This window comes from Neolamprologus brichardi, chromosome 18 (genome assembly GCF_056152115.1).
Source record: "Neolamprologus brichardi isolate AB-2024 chromosome 18, ASM5615211v1, whole genome shotgun sequence".
Taxonomy (NCBI): Eukaryota; Metazoa; Chordata; class Actinopteri; order Cichliformes; family Cichlidae; genus Neolamprologus; species Neolamprologus brichardi.
In genome coordinates, this window is record NC_142121.1 from 21,691,470 (window position 1) to 21,712,984 (window position 21,515).

General features: G+C 41.3%; 1 protein-coding gene across 4 annotated transcripts in view; it reads right to left on the reverse strand.

Annotated features, from left to right (window-relative positions):
* per2 (period circadian clock 2) overlaps nt 1–9,378 on the reverse strand; it is a 33,746-nt gene extending 24,368 nt beyond the window's left edge. For all 4 annotated transcript variants that reach the window (XM_087832500.1, XM_087832499.1, XM_087832498.1 and 1 more), the window contains exons 1-2: nt 9,210–9,378; nt 1,147–1,712 (exon numbers count right to left, since the gene is read on the reverse strand). In XM_087832500.1, the coding sequence (XP_087688626.1) occupies nt 1,147–1,595 (449 nt within the window). In that variant the 5' untranslated portion in view covers nt 1,596–1,712; nt 9,210–9,378. The remainder of the gene's footprint in view (nt 1–1,146; nt 1,713–9,209) is intronic.
* Nucleotides 9,379–21,515: the final 12,137 nt, after the last annotated feature.

Sequence of the window (21,515 nt, forward strand, 5' to 3'; positions counted from 1 at the left end):
TAAGGCTGTGATGTGACTGAACATTAAGTTAAACTATAAGGTGTGCCGTGGACAGTAAGCAAACATTAACTCTCACTCAGAGAAAAGTGAACATTAGAACACATCTGTAAACATAAATCCAGAAAAACACACAGCATGCTACCCTTTAAATTCTCGTGAGGATCATCTTTAAACATAAAGCTGAAACCACCTCACAATTCATGAAAATAGCCTTTATAATTAACCAGGGCTACATTAAACACTAACCACACAGCATCACAGTACAAGTGTTTGCATTTCAACCTGTTTACTCCAGAACGAACAGAAGCGTGGAGCACATGGACGTATCTTGCCAAAACATGTTTTTTGTGTGTCCTACATAGAAATCAGCTCATGTTTATCATGTTGGATTCTTTTATAAAAAGTGCAAAAAACAGACACCAACTGCTCCTAGTATGACTCACTTGTATGCAATGTGAGCTGGCAATGAAATCTACTTTAGGGAGTGAGAACATGTTTGCGGTGACACTAAATAATGTCAAATTAATCCTCATTTGGCAAATGTCCCAACGTAACATTTTATGACAAACAGGATGTGTACAATTACATTTCAATTGGGCTTCTGGGGCCAAGAGCAAGACAGCCATCACTGAAGCCTTGGTTCACTCGCTCATCTACATGCATTAGTCAATGGGGACGGATGCATCAGCTGCTGATAACTGTGACATGTTAATGGTCAATTTTTATGCTGATTGTTGTCACTCATTAGCAAAGGGCAAACGTAACTACGAGGGTAAAAGGAAAGAGCATAAACAAATCAGCACAGTTTTTCCCATGAGGAAAACTGGTGTTATCTTCAGATTGGCATTTTTGGAATTTTCTTTTTTATCCAATGGGGTCTTGAAAAAACATTTATCAGCTGCTGCGGTAATTTGTAAGCACAGACACAGACTGCTGTGATCATTCTTTTTGTTGAACTACCTGCAGATTCCTGAGATAGCAACCTTGGGTCTTGACCCCATTTATTATCTCCTACTGCTTGCTTGTCAGACCAGCCAAAGACTTGTCAAAGACGCAGTACTTTGGTTGATTGTGTGTATGTGCTACTATGCAAACACGAAGAGCAACCCTCATAATGGTTTTATCAGTCCCACAACCACCACTGACCTCTTATTGCTCTCAGAGGATTCAAGCAGTGCAGAGTCCTTGCTGTTGCCGGTGGAGCTTCCCATCGACTCGTGGCCGTTGCTGTCGTTTCCATGACTTTCATTGCCGTGGCTTTCATTGCCGTGTGATTCGGTCCCACTCCCGCTCGATCCGCTACTCTTCATCTCCACATCCTCCTCGGGTAGTGACCGAGAGCGAGCGTTCTTGCGATGGTTGTCTGGTGAAGCGGGAGGGTACTGACTGCTGCTGTCGCTGCCCTCAGAAGGGAGGCCCAGGTCAGGCCTACCTTGGCTGAAGGCACCCATACGGTGCAGCTGTGCCATGGAGCTGCACCCTGGGTCCCCCCTTGGGATAGAATTGCATGAAGTGGACGCTCTGCAACCCGAGGCTCCATCCTGATCTTCCAAACCTGGGAAGCAGTAGGGCTTGGAGTCTGAATCTTCTGACATCAGGAGATCTACACAGGCCTTGTTCCAGGTTAGTTTACTAGATGATAAAAAAAAAAACCAATCACCCCATTTTTACAAGGGTGATAGCCGAGGGAAATAAAGAAGAAGTGGACTGATCTGCGGAGAGAAAGAGAGTATGCATGTTAGTAATGAAGTAAAACTTGTCCATTCCACATTTTATGACTGCATTATATCTAAATAAATGGGTAATATATGATGGAATGAAGTGATAGTGGAAAAAAAACCCCTGAGTCAACTAAGTTTTGATGTGCTATTATATTATTGTTAATACCAACGGAAATTGAAGTCAATAGATGCCTGGGTGAAGTAAGGTCAGTCAAAAACATACTTGTTCAAGATTACTCCAAACCATATGCAATTTGCATTTAATTAGTCAAAACATAAAGAACCCACCAGCATTTCATTTGCAGACAACAACAACATTTTTTTAAAAAGTCTTTGAGACACAAATCAATGCTGCATCCATCCTTCAAAAAGCTGTCTCATCTTTGTCTGGTGTGAAATCAGAGCACATTGTGCTCTTTGACCCCTGACCTGTGTAGAGCCCTGCAGATTCTTCTCTGATGTACTGTAAAAATATCTCTGTGGTACAGACAGCGTGGCCTTTAAGAACAGCAGGTCTGTCCCATGTGAGCCCTCCAACCCTTTCAAAGGATCTTTCACTCTGGGACACATGAAACACCAGACAAGCTGAATGCCATCATAGACTGCTGGCCTACAGTGAAGGGGCTTTGGCCTGTTTTCTGTGGTTTTTTGACAAACTGTGCAAAACCAATGCTCTGTTAAATAATGATGCAGTACAAAAGCCAGATTCCCATATGCTGGTGGTTGGAATTACTTCTGGTTACAGTAAGTGACGCAGAGCTCGGTGAGAACATCAACAGTGTCGTGTTTGGAGTAAACAAGAAAAGGCCATGGCGATGGCTATGATCAGAAGAAGTGGCTAAAAGTTTTTTCCCTCAATAGGCCGTTTCTGGAAATTGATTTATCAGCAGCGAAACTCTTTCTAAAGGGCAGCACTTTGAATCACAGCTAAAGACTGGAAATTTACAAGAGAATTTGCACAGTCAAATCAGTCAGGTGAGAACCTTTGTGAGAGTCACGTGTATGACATGTGCAAGACCAAATGGTAAAAAAGGCAGATTAAAAAGGGAGTATGTGCTGCTTCACTCTGTAATGATACAGAATTAAACTAATTACGCACAGTGATGCAGTGTAACCCATGGTTTGTATGATTGCTTTGGTGTGCAAGTACTTTTCACTAAACTAAGTTCAAATATTGTTTTTTTTTTTTCTTTTAGTCAAAGAAAGATGAATGTTCCCAAAACATATATTCAAACTTGAGATTTACAGTCATTCAAATAAAATCTTATCAGTCACTCAGTTCTGTTTCTGGGCAGCATGTTGAAGTTAAAGCCACACTGTGCCCGTGTTTAACCTCTAGTCTTGGATGCCTTCCAGGAATAATCTCCCTCGTCACTAGAATGCCTTTCCCCAGCCGTGCAATGGAAAATGTCTATATTCTCCTCAGCCTGAAGACACACGGCAGCTCTATGCCCTCCTTAAGTCACTAAGCCCGGAAGCAGAAGTGGATTTAGCCTCACAGAGTTAGCTTTTCAACGTCAAGCCCATAGAAGTGCAACGACTTTTACGTAGGCAGGTGTTTTGATGTCACTAATGTTTGTTGTCTATTGATCTGGTAATGACCTGTTTGAAAGGTGTGTGTGTGTGTGTGTGTGTGTGTGTGTGTGTGTGTGTGTACAATACGTGACAAAAAAGTTGCTGGCTTGACAAAAATGTGTTTTTCATGTTGTTTCTGAAGGGCTTTTAAAACTGTAGATTTGTCCTACTTTCTACTCATGTTGCACCTGATCGATAAGTTCGACCATCATCTGTTTGTCTTTTACTTAAAATAGAACACAGGTCAAATTAGACAGAATGACTGACAAGAATTGAGCAAGCGCAGAGGGATTTGATACTTTTCTTATAGCACGATACAACTAAAAACACAAGGACCACACAAGCAGCACGACTCAGTTTCTCAAATTCACACAAAAATATTATTAAAGTTACAAAAAAAAAGAAAAGAAAACAGAAAAATCTGGCTCATTGAGCAGTTTAGAGTTCAAGGCGAAGGTTGCAACACTGACCTCTTACTAAACTTTTATTGCATATGTGCACGTGATCGTCTGCAAATCAGACTGGCCAATCTATTGCGCAACATCACACAGTCATCCTTACTTTGTCAAGGATACTGAGGTATTTGCATTAATAATGAGCAGATCTGTTGGCCTTTTCAAATGGCAGAAAGCAGTTGGCAGTCAGCAGCCTGCATATCCCTGACATGCTGTGAAGTAGGCATATTCTCTCTGTGAACTGGGTCAACGTACAGCCAAATAATAGGGACAATTAGTGAGCAACTTGTGTTGTAGTTTTTAGACCGCTTGGCAAGCTTAACTGGAGCAGTGAGTTTGGCAGTGACTTGTCATCGCTGCAAAGTGAGATGAGCTTTGTGGCTTTTTTTCAGTCTTTCCTTTCACACAAAAAGTCCATCATGATGCACAGCGGACATTATAAATGAGAGATTTTGTTAAACCCAACATAGTGTACATACTGAACATTCTTCACTGACCGCTGACCGGTTCGTTTTAGTTAAATGGATGAGGGTTTTTGGCAGGCGCTGCTGCAGAAGCAAAAAATGCAAAAGCAAGTCTGGTCCAAAGTTGAAGAGCTGACTGGCAATGTTTCTAACATTCACAAAGTCCAGGAGTTCGCACTGGTTGCCAACTACCTACCAGACATTGACCTCTATCGCTCACTGTCATGCCAGTTGGCTCAATACCAGCAGACAGTCGGTTGAGAAAGATACTAAGAGAGACGGTAACCAAACACGAGCAGGATCAGATACTTAGAAAGGCTAAGAGAGAGAAAGTTCATCCATCCTCAAAAATATTCTCCTTGGACTAGATGGACTGCTTTAACTGTCTGTTCTTCACTTTGTTAGGTATTCAACTGCTTCTTAATGCAAATATCTAATCAGCCAATAACATAAGAGAAGCTCGATGCATACCGGCGTGTCGACATCGTCAAGACAACCTGCTGAAGTTCAAACCGAGCATCAGAATTGGGGAGCAAAGGTGATTTAAGTGACTTTGTGCATAACACATTGTTGGTGCCAGACTGACTGCTCAAGGATTTGCAGATAGCGGTCCAAAAACAGACGGAGTTTTCAGTGCGCTGCAGTTATCTGGGTGAAAATACCTTGCTGATGCCAAAGCTCAGAGGGGAATGGCCAGACTGCTTTGAGGCAACAGTAGCTCAAATAACAACTTGTTACAACCAAAGTATACAGAAGAGCAGTCATGAAGCAGATGGGCTACAGCAGCAGAAGAGCACACTGAACACCACTCCTGTCATCTAAGAGCAGAAACTGAGGTGGTGGTGTAAAGAATGTGAAAGCATTTTTGTTTTTGTTTGCTTTTTGGATCTAGGCCCCCATAAAATACACTCCATCAAATTCTTATTTGGATGGAAGGCTAAGAATGTGAACAGAGACCTGTCACATGTCTGAAAGTAGGCTACATAGTAGATGATGGTCCAGCAATGACAATCCAAGCTACTCTGGCAACACTGAGAAGTTTATGTAATTTATTGCTCAGAACCACTACACTATTTTGTTTATGGAAGCTGAGGACTTACTCAAAATAGATCCCCCTCTCTAATTTTTATTTGCGTAAAAGACAATTAACAAGAAAGAGTCAATAAACCCATGCAATAAAAGTCATTAACGGTGGTTCATTTTCAGCATTTACTCTTGGCACACCACCTGTTAATCGTTTCTCAAAAAAGCCCACGGATGACCGATTCTTCTCTGTAGTCAAGGTTACCCGAGGCCACTTCAGCATCTTTGATTGTTCCTTTTTTCCTGTCATTAACTGGGTCTTTTCCATCCAGTTGAGCTGCCGAGGAAGCAGAGGAGAGAACGAAATGGATTTCCTGTTGCCCAGTAAGAACCTAATCATCATTTTTAACTGGGTAAGCTCGCAGGGACCTTGACTCATACTCGTCCCTCACATGACATTTGTGCAGGGTTATCTTTTGGTTATCTTTCATCAGCTTTGCATAATCAATACACACAGGCAGTGATACTATTAAGCGTGAGTTACGATGCAGTTCTTGTCAAAGGAAGCGGTCAGGAAGCCTTTATATCCTTGATAGGTTTGCAGCTTAAACCTATTCGCTGGAACGTTGAAGACAATATAATTACACAGCAAAGCAAGACCCAAAGTAGGCAAAGTTCTTCATGTTACTCATGCATGAGGGAGACCTGCCTGGAGCCAAGTGTCGTTCCACCACTTGACCCCCGTCAGACTCTCAGCCAGGTTCCCCATAGCACTCCTTTTATTGTGGTTACATGAATATGCATAGGGTCATTAACATATAACATCTTACATAGGTATACATGTGAACAAAGGATTGTGTGTGTGTGTGTGTGTGTGTGTGTGTGTGGGGTCAGAGCGTGACCCCATAAAGACTTCCCTAAACCTACTGGTCTGGAAAGTCCAGCAGTTCACATAAACAAAAGGCACTTAGCCTAAAACAGATATAGCCACGTTTATCCTACCATAAAACAATAAAACAAAGTACGACCTCTTCCCATGCTCCCAGGATGTAGGTGTGGATTCCAGAACACTCTGGAATCTACACCAAGCCTTTGCAGCCTGCTAAAGATCACACATCCTATCACTACACAATTGATTATACACCTCTAAGCATATATAAGTAGATATTTCTAAGCATAAATAACAATCAACAATACAAAACCTAACATTCCTCCACTGAGGTAAGCAGAAGAGGTAACAGGTGACAAACAAGGTAAGATCAGAAACATAACGCAATTACAGCCTCTATATTAGCAAATCTTCGCCAACACTTTCAATCCATTTAATGCAATCAGATGGTCGTTTTTCCGGAAACACGATGCTCACTTGGCCTTTCTGAATCTTCAAGGACAAAATGTCCCATTTAGAGCTTAAAACATTAAAACTAAGGTTGTAATTAAGGGGGCAAATTAAGATTTGATTACATGTGTTCAGCCCCCTGAATCTATTCATCTCTCTAGTCGTCACCGCAGTTTTCCTAGATGACTGGAAAAACAGACTGTCTGCAACATATTTCCAGATAACCCTGGTCCTTCTTAGAGTTTTTTTTCTGTTTTGTTGCTGGTCTTATTCAGAGTTACCAGAAATATTCAAACCTCCTGCTGCTGACTTAAAAAAAAACCCAACAGACTCATTGTTTAAAAAGTCAAAACTCTTCCATCCTGAGATCCTAACAATAAGACTTAATAAGATCCACTATGTTAGGTACAAATGTCACCGTACTGGTAATACACTGTGAGTACCAGCTGACTTCCAGATGTTTTAACTGCTACCTATACAGGAACCTGAGATTATATCATAATAACTCTCACCAAAAAAAACAAACCATATTACCCATTCCTTACTGCATATCACATGCTAGACTTGAAATTGAATACGAATAAGTCCATAAGATCAAAAATGCTCTAGCTTTACAAACAGCTCCATATCAAGCTGTAATTTTATTTCATAACATTCATTGATACTCTGTGCCGCCTGCTCACTATGTTCCGCTTCGTGTGATTTTTATGTAATTCATCTTTTCTAGGGGAAATAACCAGCACCAGATTACACAACTGTGCCAAATGAAAGACGTTCTAAGGATTCATTCATAATTAATCTTTACACACCACAACTGCATAATTAATGTTTATTACACTTTAACTGGACTCAAAACAACTCATATAACCGCGCAGAAGTAGCTGCAGATTTTTGTGCATCGTGTAGAAAGAGTCCATTACATTTCCATTATTATCACACAGGCAGCGTTTCTCAAAGTGTTTCTGGCACTCTGCCCCCCTCATGATGTATGAGAACCTCAGATTCATGGGGTTGCCCTTGAAACAATGATGCAATAATGACTTTAGAAGCTTAATATAAAAAATAAACACCACTTCAGGATATTTGTCCAATGATTTGTTTTTGTAGGCAAAGTTCTTACACCATCATTTGTGTTACCACAAAATTTAACTGCATGTTTAAATTAGCAGATGGAGGCAGAAAAGCCTCATTTCTAAACTACCTATAAGTACTAAAACAGAGGCTAAAGGATTTAGTCTCAAGGAGTCTGAAGTCTTATGGATTTAATGTGGGGGTTTCCACCAGTGTGTGCATGGTGTGTCTTCAAACATGCATGCAAAAAAGTGCAAAACAATGACTTGTATGCACCATGACTCCACTCACGTGCAGACATGACTGCAGTCGCTCTTTGGGATTATTTCATAATTCCCTGACCTACATCTGTCCTTGATGACAGCTCAAAAACTTGCGGTAAATAAGACTCGCAGTGCGCGCGCGCACACACCTGCAGAGACCACCTAAGACTGTCTTTGCTGTAGACCACCAGAGTCCAAGCAGAAAATTCCAACTATTTTCAGGACGATTGCATCAAACTGCTGCACGTTTGCTTTGGCACCTTTCCCTTAGACTGTCCTACGGCACTGTGTGCTTTAAGATGTTTTAAACTATTTATCATAACAATAAACTCTGAGTGAAATATGGTTAAAAAAAAAAGAGAGAGAGAGAGAAATCTGCAAATTCATCTCCTGCTCCACTGCGATTGTGGGCAGGGAGTGCTGTGCCAAGGCAACCGTTCTTATTGCAACAGTAAAACAAAAATGCATAAATGAGATCTCCACTGAGCCCTATTTGCGTCACTCATCTTTCTCCTCCCTCCTCAGTCACAAAGGGCAAGGTGAATACACCCAAATTAAGCCTCCCACACAGACACTTCTTCCATTAATTAAGATCCACATTTGCATGCCGCATTTTGACTTGTCTTTATCCTCTTTTAGCAAAATTAAAAATCAGCATTTACTTTGTTTTCTCTCCAGTTTCCCTTGTAAGAACTTCTGCTGCTGCTGCTGTTGAAGATGAATGAATGCTTTTATATAAGGATTGTCTCACGGTAGCAAATACCAGCAGCCTGACTCAGCCTATTCAGAAAAAGCGTGGCGCACAGCCCAGAGGTTTTCTAATGGGAACTGCGTGTGAACTTCTGCCATGTGCTGCTGCAGTAGCCTCTTTATGTAAGTCGTCAGGAGTTTTCATGTGTCAGTGACACTACAAACAATGCGCCATATGCGACTCTGCCATCGCTGCCCTATGCATCTCCGCCGCTGTGAAATACCTGCCAGATTAAACCCTTATGTTAAAGGTCCTCTGAGCGCAGGCCACCACCGGTATTTTACCTTAAAGTGCGGCGAGTTTCGTTCCGCTCCCGCTGTTACATGGGCACAGCTGGTGTCCCGTTGGAGTCTCCTGACCCCCACGGCAACACACAGTTATGCAACTTTCACCTCCCGCGATCCCACAGCAGAGCCTTTTTACACATTCAGAGCACAGCTGGATAAAAGTGGAGTCGGCTTCACCCCTACACGTTCTAGACAACCCGGAGAAGCGCTGCAGCGTCTTACGCACCAAAGAAAGAAAGAAAAGAGAAACTCCCACCAACCTGACAGAAGGCTGATCGTCTTTAGCTCCGGGTGTCTCCGGGAAATAAAGGCTGGCCTCTGGTGTAGTTCTGCGGTTGGATCCGTGCTGCGATGATTAGCGGGTCCCGACAGCCCTGCGTTCGTCTCTCAGCGATGCCCTCTACCCCGTCCTGATTCCCACTCACACCGGGACTCTGCCCTGGATCTCCAGCGCTGGCAGTGACCTCATTTCGATAGCCATCCTCCAGCTCCTTCGCTCATTGGCCCACGAACCTGTCGGTCTCTACGTCACGGCGCTCGCATCGAATCAGCGCCAGCCGCCCCCGCACGGGCGGGGGCTCCAACCGCCGCTCCGCACTGTGATTGGTCGCCCCTTATGCCACTCCTTTTATATAAGTGTGTCACCGTTTTCACGTGGGAACCCACGGCTACTGCCGGCGTGTGAGAAGCGAGAGCAAATCACTACGACGCAGCTGCCGGTGAATGAAGCAGTGGCGATGGTTGGCTCACAGCGGCTCAGAGCGGCCGACTGTTATCTAAACGGTTATACAAGTCTGCGTATGACCAATGTGGCTGAAGTGCGCAGTCATTCGCCTAAGCAGAAAAGTTCCTTGACTCTCCTAAAATAATGTGATATAACCCAAGGTCTCATTGATCGCGGCTGTTACCTAATTACAGTCACCCTTACATAAAAATAAGTGGGAACTTGTCGCTGAAGCTGCTTCTAAGATATGTCGTAACACAGAACTGTGCAAAATCATCTGACGATGACGTATCAAAATATAAAGGCAGGTTTTGTTCTTTTTTTTGTATTTGTTTGTTTTTGTTTTTCCTGTTTGCAGACTAGTCACATAACTCAAGCAGTAAAATGAAATAATAAATGATAATTATATTTTGGTGTGACCACCGTTCCTCTCAGAGTTGTGGTTCCTTCAGGTAGGCACACACACAGGTCTCTTCCCTTCTGTCTCTTCATATAATGACAGGATGATGTTGAGGTCAGGGCTCTGTGGGGAGGCACACTCTCTGCAGGACGACCTGTCCCTCTTGTGGCTGAATGTAGGTTTTTTTCTGCCTTATTTTATTTTATTTTTTTAGATATCGTGGACTTAGATACTGAGCTATAGGGAAATAATAATAATAATAATAATAATAATAATAATAATAATAATAATAATAATAATAATAATAATAATAATAATAATATGTGTTGAGGTGGCTCAGGAGATAGGGCAGGTCACCTATTAAGCTGAAGGCTGGGGGTTCACTCATTGTCTTCTCCAGTGCTAAATATCCTTGAACAACATACTAACTCCAAGTCTCTCTCTGATGTGAATTTGTATGAATGGTAGATAGAAAACATAGAAACAAGTGAATGTGGCATGATTTATATTTTAAAAAGTGCTTTGTGTGCTCAGTTAGAGTAGAACAGTGCTATATAAGAACCAGTTTATTTCTTATTTAATAATAATGCACCTAAACATTTTACAAGTCCTCATTTTTCACCAGCCATTTTATTAGATACACCCATTCAACTGCTTGTTGACATAAGTATCTCAGTCATGCAACTGAGCACATTTAAAGCATGTGGACATGTTCAGGACGGCCTGCTGAAGTTCAAACTGAGCATCAGAATGTGGAAGAAAGGTGATCTAAGTGACTTTAAACATGGGATGGTTACTCTAAGTATTTCAGAAACTCTGATTTTCCTGGGTTTTTTCCACACATTCCTAGGGTTTACAGAGAAGGGTGTGAAAAAGAGAACATTTCCAGTGAGTGGCAGCTGCGTGAAAATTTCCTGCTGATGTCAGATGTTAGAGAGGAGTAGCCAGACTGCTACAAGTTGACAGGAAGGTAACACAAACTCAAGCACAGACATGTTAGAACCAAAGTATGCAGAAGAGCATTCTCTCAATGAACAGCATGTCCAGCCTTAAAGCAGATGGACTAAAGCAGCAGAAGTCTGGGTCTGCTGTCTGGGTCTTCTGTCAGCTATGAACAAGAAACTGAGGTTACACCTCACAAATCAGAAGACTGGAAAAACATTGGTGATCTCGATTTCTGATGCAACAGCCAGATGAAGAATAGTATGAACATTCAGAATTTGGCATAAGCAACATGAAAACATGCTTTGTCTCACTGATTCAGACTGGTAGCGGTGTGATGGTGTGTGGGATGCACGCCACATCCAATCTGCGTATTGTCGTTAACCATCTTTTGATGGCTACTTCCAACAGGTAGCACACCATGTTGCCAAGCTCAACACATCTAAAACTGGTTTATTTAATATGACAGTCATATCCAATAGATCACCTTTAGGATAAGTAGGAACAGGAAATTAATCTCTTGGATGTGCAGCAAACAAATCTGCAGCAACTGAGGGGCACTATCACATCTTTGTGAATCAAAATCTCTGAGGACTGTTCCAGCAACCATGGGAAATCTGCACCATCGAGAAATGGGGATTTTCTGGAGGTAAAAGGAGGTCCAGCCCAGTACTAGAAAGGTGAACAAACTGGTGGTACATGTAGCTTGTACTCATGCTGAAAAGACTCTTGTAAATAAAGTATATCTATATACTGGTTCTTACATAGTAATTAATCCATTACACAGCAAGACATGATTCAAATTTTACATACATGAATGCATAAAACGTTCATATTGCCCAGTAACAACTCTTAGCACAGTCAGGAGGAAGCAATTCAAAATCGTCAAAGTTAAAATGTCCCTTCAGGGGTCTCTTTTGTACATCGCTTGTGGTTGTTGACTTGTCTTTTGCCCCAAAGTCTTAGTGGTCGATACCAACATTCATGTTTACCCTTCGCTTTTGCTCCAGTTACATTATAAGAAATTTAACTAGTAAATCCTTACAGTTAAACACATTTTGTCGTTGTGTTGATGCTTGCACTGTGATATTATTTCTTCCTGTTCTGTGTTTACAGTAATGTATCACAGGTTGACTATGTGAGGCAGTGCCAAGTTTTAAATGTGTAGCATTGGAGTAGCTGGTGTAGCAGGCACTTACATTTGTTCCAGTTGCCACTAAGTTGTGTGTGTTCACTTGACTAGAGGCAGGAAAAAATCAGTCACATAGTGGCTTCCCACATTCTTCTTAGTGAAGCTTGGTGACATATTGGAAGTCTTTTGTGTTAACTGTCTGTGGGTGTATCAAACAGCTCTGTGATTAATACTGAGATCTCAAAATAGGGTGCATGAATTTACCCGCATTTATTGTGACTTGCACATGAGAGTAGAGTATGTGGCCTATGGCCCATATTTATGTACAGCCAGTTTGTTTTTCTACAGTTTGCTCCTGTGTGTGATATCAACAACCGATTATGTTTCAGTGAACTAATCCAACTGATTTATGTGAAGCTATCTCTCATCCTACACTGAACATCTCATCATGTGTAAGAGGCTGGAGCATATCCCAGCTAACCTCAGCATGAAGACAGACAGACACATTACTCACACCTACAAGTAGTCTGTAGTCTCCATCTGGCCTGCACTTCTGGAAACAGAAGCAGCTGGAGGAAGCCCACACAGACAGGGGGCGACATGTGCTGCTCATCTTTTCACACAGAGTCGCTAACCATAAAGCTACCATGCAGCACTCCCTCATATTCCTTTTGTAGTACAATTTAAGCTAGAAGGCCACTGATCATACATGCATTCACTGTGGCAGGTAAAATGCAATACAAAGTCATATTTTGCCTTTATCAGCTGCTCCCTCTAGGGGTCGCCACAGAGGATGATCTGCCCTCTGGCATCTCACCCTTTCCCTAGCATCCTCTTCTGTCACACTAACCCTCTGCATGTTCTCCTTCACAGCATCCATGAACCTCTTCTTTTGTCATCCTTTTTTTCACTTACCTGGCAGCTCCATAACATGTCCCGTGTATCCACTATCCCCCCTCTGCTCATGTCCAAACCATATAACTTTGTCTCAAAATGACTGAGTCCCTCTGATTCCCAATCAAAATCTGAGCATCTTCAACTTTTGCCACCTGTCTTTTTATCAGTGCCACTATCTCCAAACCATACATCATAGCAGGTTGTAAACATTCCCTTTGACCCGCGCTGCTATGCTTCTGTCACAAATCACCCCTGATACTCATCTCCACCCACTCCACTATCTTTTTTTTTTTACCTCTCTTCTGTGCTGTCTGGTGTTTTGAATGGTTGGCCCCAGGTATTTAAACCCCTTCACCTTCACTGCCTCTGCTCCCGCAGCTTCACTGTCACAGTGCTAGTGCTAAAAATCCTACTGGTCAACAAACACAGCACCTCATGCACTATTCTGACCTCTGATCACTGATTCAGAGATGTACTGCGAAGCACCAAGTTGGTGATAGCACAAGGTATAAATAAGGAAGATCTCATCCCGTCACAATTTAAAATCTGAAAGTTATGTTGTTTTGTATTCACAAATACAATCAAGAAAGTTTTGAACATCTATGATTGTTGGACATCATTGATTTCAAGATTTGTAAAATGATTGCGTGGTGCACACATTTCCAAATGAGCCAGCCTGGTGTAAACCCTTTAAATAAAAACCAATAGAGCACATAAAAGTTTTTTGGGGTATACTTCTAAACTTTTACTGAAACCAAATCAAAATAGTTGTGGTCTAACTTCCGGTATCATTCAGTTCACCATTATCTGTGTCCACAGATCATCTGTCTGTGCTTACACAGAAAAACTGTTTCCATATAAGGAAGAGCGCAACAGATGGCAGAAAGAACTAGTCAGATTTGACTTGTGCCGGGTGGTTTGTGCTGTGCAGCAGGCTGCGCCGGGCAATGCGAAAAGGTGAGAAAGCGGGCGTGCCAGACATGTGCAACCTCCCAAAAACAAAGATGACACCCAGACTCCAGTCACATCCTCTTTCATTCACACATTCGTGCATGACGAATGTAAAAAGACAGAAGGTAGATTTATATTTACGAAGAAAGAAGCTATTCAGAGAGAAAGTATTTCCATTTAATCCATACAGTATAAACTAAAGATTGAAAGTAACAAAACTAAAGTAAAAGTAAAGTAACCCTGTGAAAATTCAGATAGACCACCCACAATCCTGCATTAGGAAGATGGAAGAAAATAGATGGATGGATGATTAAAGTGCTTCCAGTGCCACTGCTACAGAGCTCCTAAACGTAAACCTACTAATCCACTGCTACGCAATCAGTGACGCAGGCATCCTAATATTTCACTGAACTGGGATTAGTAATACCCATGTAAACCGCTGATGGCTGACAAACATTATGAGACATCATGATGCAACATAAGCAGCTCCCTTGTTTGGTCCCTGGATGTAAAAGAGTGAGACTGACGCAAATCAGCCCATCGGTCCACGGTGCTGTCAAGGCCTCCATAAAATCAAGGGCATCCCCGCTATGTGGGGGTGGTGTGAGACAGCTACTGCATGACCATCAGAATCACTCAAGGCAAACAGTGAGTAATTTAGGATCATACAAGTTACTGTTGTAGGCATGTGATTATATTCTATTACATAAAGTGATCTAAAGGAATCCTGATAAAGTCAAGAAATGAAGTCTGACAGTGGCAACTTCCTGAGCTTCTACAGTCAAAAGTGGCTAATAGACTTCTAGCTGAGCCTGTGGAAGATGCTGAGACCTGAGGTCAAGTTTTGTTTTTTAAATTTCAAAGACTTTTATTGGTAAATAAATCAAGTATCTGCAGAGAGTCAGGATTTACAGTGCTGACTCTTCTTTGTAACCCCTGTAGTTCTCTGTGGAGATCCATTCCTGCCATATCAACGCTCCAAGCTGATCACAGTTCAGTGATTAACCCCTGATCCTTGGTCCCATTAAGATCTGGGAAGTTTTCCGGTCTGAGATATTATTTTGCAGATCTCCGAGCCTCTGTGGTGTCATTCGTGGATCCATGATGACATGGTGTTCCATGATGCTGGAAAACACACAGACTGTAAATTTAAGCAGGTTATTTTGTTACATAAACACAACATAAAATGCTAAATTTGATGAAATCTGGTCAACTGAAACTTCCTTGATTCGTATACATTCAGTTTATAACGAGCACATTTACCTTAATAATGAATTGTTTGAATTAATTAACCTTTGAGTTTAAATATTTGACTTGCATGTTAAATAAAATTGTTATTTTGTGTTTACTGAGAGTGAAGAGTTTTATTTATGTATGTATGTATTAATGTTGAGCATATGCTAAACATTTATGTGGCAATTGAAATTGGGTTGTCAATTTATTAGGGACACCTCACTGACACAATTGCCTTTCAAGAAGGTTGTTGTTTTCTTTTTTTATTAGTTCCAAAATCATCTGATAGTGCTTCCTAAACTTTGTGTTCATTTTGGTGAGCACTGCCGCCTCACATCAAAAAGGTTCTTGGTTCAAACTTTAGCTAAGGCATCTCTTTATGACATTTCCATGTTTCCACTGTGCCTGTGTGGAGTTTCTCCATATGCTTCTTACTACAGTCCAAAGACAGCTCAGCAGAATAAAGTGCTGTATGATGGAATAGTTTAACGCTTACCATCAGACTTGAAATGCCACTCCATGTCAGTCTTTGAAGGCGACAGGTTGTGTTGCTTTTTAACTGCACTGTATTATACAGAGAGGTGTTTCTGTTATCAAAGGGACCATCCATGTAATGAGCTACACTTCAGCAGCACCTTAAATTTAAGTCTGAAATTAGACCGGTTCTCCAAGAGGGTTTAAAATGGACATTATAACCTTCATGAAGGAAAGTTTATGCAGGCAAAGCTGCATCAGGTTCGGCCAAGTGCCCCAGTTTAGCCACCTGTGTGCAAAGAATAAAGCAATGTGATACAGTAAACGACTATCAAATAAAAGCAGTGAATAAGTTGAAAGCAAACATACACCAAAGCTATCAGTATTCTTATTGATACTGTGCCCAAGGTTCTGCTGTGGTCTCAATTGATAACAGTTATATTTGCTTAATGTAGGGCAGTAAATGGAGACACAAATGCATCTAAAACGAGTCACTTACTCCTTTAAGTCATGACATTTGACAAAAATCTGTCTATTTAACTGACAGAACAAACTCATAAAGCCTTCTTTTGTTTATCCCCCAGTTACAAACTAAATAATATGCTAGGAAATGATTATTTATTAACATGTATTTAACCAGGAAGTGAAACTTTTAAGATCAAGTATTTATTTTGCAAGAAAGATTCTAGTAAAATCTCAACCCGAACTAGGCCTATGGATGCTGTGGCAGCAGGAGGAGAAAGAATCGTACACTTCCACAGGACTAAACTGTCGACATATCCTCCCAGTCCGCCCACTCTCACATGAAGTGGAGCTATTTCCACAGTAACAGCAGTTTGAACTACGTCACTAGTGCAGAGTAGAGGCAGATGATGTGGGAAAATTTTACATCAGCGTACATATATTGGCAGCACTATGCGGCCAGCTCCCACTCACACTATTTTTCACTTGAGTGGTCCTGATACTTTAAGAAAATGCAGCTGATGGTTAATCAGAACTTATAGATGTGTCTTTTCAGAGGTTTAATAATGTTAATAATGACAAGACTACAGAGGAGATGTCAGAGAAGGAAATTCAGAAAAGACTTGATAATACCACAATGCTTGAAGACACGTGAGGACACTTGTGACAAAAACACACCGTCATCTATCAGCTGGTGAATTACACCCACTGCCACTTCATTAGGTACACTCATTCAACTGCTCTTTCACGTAAATATCTGATGAGTCTGAAGGCGGAGGCAGGAAAGAGTTTGCCAAGAAAACAAAATGGCTCTGAGTGAATACTGCTGATCTACTGGGATTTTCCCACACAGTCATCTCTAGGGTTTACAGAGAGTGATCAGAAAAACAAAAATTATCCAGGGAATTAGCTGAGTGGAAATGCCTTCTTCATAGGGGATATTGTGTTGGCACACTTTGGGCCCCTTAGTTCCAAATGAGCATCATTCAAACACACATCAGCCTATGCAAGTATTGCTGCTGTCCATGTCTATACTTTTACAACAACAGTGTATACATTTTCTAATTGCTGCTTCCTGCACGTCCCAAAGCTCCAATGACCTCAGTCTGGTTTCTTGAGTGTGACACAGAAACAGTCACCAGATCACAGAATAATACAGCACCTTTCGGGTGTTGTGGAACAGGAGATTTGGATCGTGGATGTGCAGCTGATAAATCTACAGTAACTGTGTGATGCAATCACGTTAATATGGAACAAAATCTCCGAGGACTGTTTCCAGCACCTTATTGAAACTGTGAAACAATTACTTAATGCAGCTCTGAAAGAAAAGGGTGGTCAAAGCCAGTACTAGCAAGGTGTGCCTACTGAAATGGCATGTGAATTTATACATGAAATATACATCATTTCCCAGACTGCTCTTTGTATATTAATGGCAGGTTGCAAATTTGCCATTCTTTGTCACAGACTGTTGTTCAAAGACAAAGTGTAAGAATGAAAAATCGTTGTCATACTGCTTGTAGAGGATGATATGCAGAAGCATTTGATTTGCTATCACTTATATACAATACATCCTATGGAACGCTACTTATGGCTGTAGAAACAGCATACAAACTTTTGGGCTGGCATAAAGCAGGGAATCGAGCCAACAGGAAGACGAGCAGACCGACCATCTCAAATCCAAGCAAACAGATTTCTGAACAGAAATTTAGCAAAGATATCGTCATCCCAGCAGCAACATATGAGCAGCTTAACTGTTTTTAGTCATTACCATTTTTGCTGCCATATCCACAATCTGCTTCTCTGATGTTTCTCATACCATTTATGGTAAGTTGGAGGTTAAAAAATTGATTTGACCACCTGAATTATATGTAAGGTTTTGGACCCAATTTAAACTTTTTGCCAGGAGGGCATTAATCTATCCCCTTCTCTCAAACTGTCTATAGTATTTTGTTTTTTTCCCACTAATTAAAGACTAAAGGCAGGTCCAGTTTTTTTTCTTTCATTACTGATCCTTCTTTATACTTTTCATATATCAGCACTTCTCCATTCTACTGCTGGTCAGTCGGAAGTGAGTCAACCTGTGGGCATGAAGGAATCCCCCTCAAACCAGTCCCCAGTGCTGCACGAGAAATACGTGCTAAAAGCAAAAAGTCGTCTCCTTGTAGGAGGCATGTAGGACTACTGCACGTTGTATCCAGTCCAAAATAGTTGAACACTCCGAGTTACTTTTATGACTGTAAACGTGGCATCCCCTTATAGTGCTCAGAGCCCAGGCTGCCTCCGCCTGTGAACGTGCTCCCTCCCACACGCAGTTTGTCAGTGAGGTGTAGGCGGGTGTCGATACACTTATACGAAAGATATGCAGCTCTGCAGCAAATGTGACGTATGCAACAGTTGGCACCGTCTTTTCGTCACAAGATGCATTATAGCTGTTGCCCACAATCACTAAATCTGCTGTTGGCAAATTGCATCAGCCAGCTCAGTGTCATGCCAAACTGGTGGGCAATTAATTTTCCCCATGGGAGCCACACTGAGGGACTGGGACTGTTGTGGAAGACTGCAGCAATAAACTTGTTTCTGCTCATTATTCACATTATCTCTTTATAAGCTTTGCAGCTCCCCGGTCAGCTCGAATGACTGAGATCATTAACATTAACATTTTGAAAGTGGAGCAAAGTTGGCGACACTGGGTGGATACACAGCTGTTTGGTGCTGAAGTGGGGCCCTCAGTATTTGTCTTTCATTCTGACTAATCCTCTGAGTGTGATTTCTCTCCATTTAACTGCTGTGTTTAAATCCTTGCCCAGCAATGAGACCTCCAATAGTCTTTTTGTCATCTCTTCCTCTGTCCTCTGCCTGACTGCCAATGCCCATTGGACTTGTTCTCCACTCAAATCAAGCTGTGCATACAATTACTCTGCATGTTTAAAAGAGCGAAGTAGAGAGACTCTGTGTGTATTTAACCTGGCTTTTTTGTAATTACATTCAAGAAACCAGCTGTTCTTTTTGGCTACTCATCTCATTCACTGCTCCTGGAGACTGGACCAGGAATCACACACACACAGACGAGGAGAGTCTGATTGTTTGGAAAGATTTAGGTTCAGGGGTGGATACTAGAAGATGTTTTCATTTCTGAAAAACCAGTCAGTAAACATAATTGTCATGTTAGGAGCATTTTTCTTTGCTTTTCTTATAACCCCTGACTGGCTCTTATTTGTCATTTTGGACACTGATGTGTCAAGGAAATGTGTGCAGATTTATAATCCTAAAAATATATATAGATTTTTAAGATTTCTAGTCTTTGATTTAGTAATATTTCACACCTAACTGTCAAACATTGTAATGTTCTACCATAAGCAAGGCTAACAGGCTTAAAATGGAAAGATTTACTGTACCAGAAGCCTGTAGACCAGGGGTGGGGAACTCCAGGCTTCAAGTGTCGGTGTCCTGCAGGTTTTAGATGTGTCCTTGACAACACAGCTGATTTAAATGGTTAAATTACCTCCTCAACAAGTTCTCCAGAGGCCTGGTAATGAACTAATCATTTGATTCAGGCGTGTTGACCTGGATGGATGTCTAAAACCTGCAGGACACCGGCCCTCGAGGCCTGGAGTTCTCCACCCCTGCTGTAGACCAATCCCAACATCATTAAATCAATCACAGACAAGAACAAACAGCATAGGTTTGTATTGTACTCCTTTGTATTTTAAGCAATTTATAATTTAAGCAATAATATTTGTTATTTTAGTCACTAATATAGCTTGGAGTCTACCTAATCAAGCATCTTTACTTTAACACTCAGATATCTGCGGGTGTTTGGAGCTCAAGATTAAGCCGTTACAAGCTCTAAAAAAATGCATTCATACCCAGTATTTCACATTATGTCAGAACAACAGCACTTTACTTTTTTTGTTCATGGACTACAGCAATCTGTATTTAAAAGTATCACAGCCCGGAAGTGTTTTTATAACACTTTTACTGCACCAGCAGTTCTCCCAGCGGCGCTGAAGTGAGTCTGACCTTCAGCTTAAAGCCTTAAATATAAAAGATGGGCCAGACTCGATGTGCACCCACACTGTCAGATCACAGGTGTCACCGTGTGCTGGTGCACTATTGCTTCTTTGTGACTTCTAAGTAAATGCACTCATTAGAAAAGTGGAGAAAAAAGGTGCCTTGATGTCCTTGGATCTGCTGCCATCTGTGAACAAATTCCCTCCCACATACTGTTTGACAGTAATGTGTAGGTGGGTGTTGTTTTCTGCTGTAAACCCATTAGAATTTCTCCAAATGCGACATGCCGCTGGCTCCTATTCAGTATGCACCGCCTTACCCACCACAGCATACATGTGCCAAACAATAGTGTCATTCAGAAAATCTTCACTGTATTTTAATTATCTTTTAAAGCAACAGATGAGTTTGCCTTGTTATCAAGCAATCTACATCATATTCTTATTTTAAAACTATCCTGTGGCACAAAAACACTTAAAGATATAACATCTGCACACTGGATTTTTTCCGAGGGGCAAAAAGTTGCACTACAAGTAAAAATCCCATTATAAAATAATTCTAGTACAACACAGTCTGACTGGATAAAACAGTCATGTCTTTAATGATCGTGTTCAGTAATCACTCACAGCTCAGGCTGGAAAAACTAAGTGAAGTCTTGAATTTAGTAGTTCAAAGAAACTTCTCTCGCAACAGCATCATTTCCTGGAGATGCTGATAAGAAGTGCACAATGAGTATTTGGGGGATTTCTTGATTTTCCAGCCTTGCTCAGCTCACACCACAGCATCTCAAGGTGGTTATAGACCAAACTAGTTGTTTCTTTTTCTTTAAACCATCTGTTCATTTATTTGTGCACCCCAGGTTAGCCAGTGGCATAGCACCCTGACATTACCCCCTAACATTTCGTGATTTATTTTTAGCTCCCTAAACCAATGGTGCTTTGGTGTTTGTATACAGCAAACATAATCCTCCTAGAAGTCATATCCAAAATAATAATGAAAACACTTGACTCCAAGTTTAATTTGGAACACATAGGACTCTATTATTAGTTTAGTTAGATTGACTTGGCCCATAATTACGACTCAGAAGGAGATCCTATCAGCCCTGAAAAGTTTTCAGACGTTTTTCTGGGAACTGCATTCTTTATTTTGGCAAGAGAGCCGATCATAAACAGACCGACCACGTGGAGAGTTCTGAATGAGCAGATCAGTCTATGTTAGCTTATTTGTAGTACACATTCAGTTACATGGTATTTGCACCATTGTGGTGCACTAAGCCTTGTAAATTCTTACTTGTATAGCTGTGATTGTGAGCAGTTTGCTAGGCAAATAGCGCCCTCTGCAGG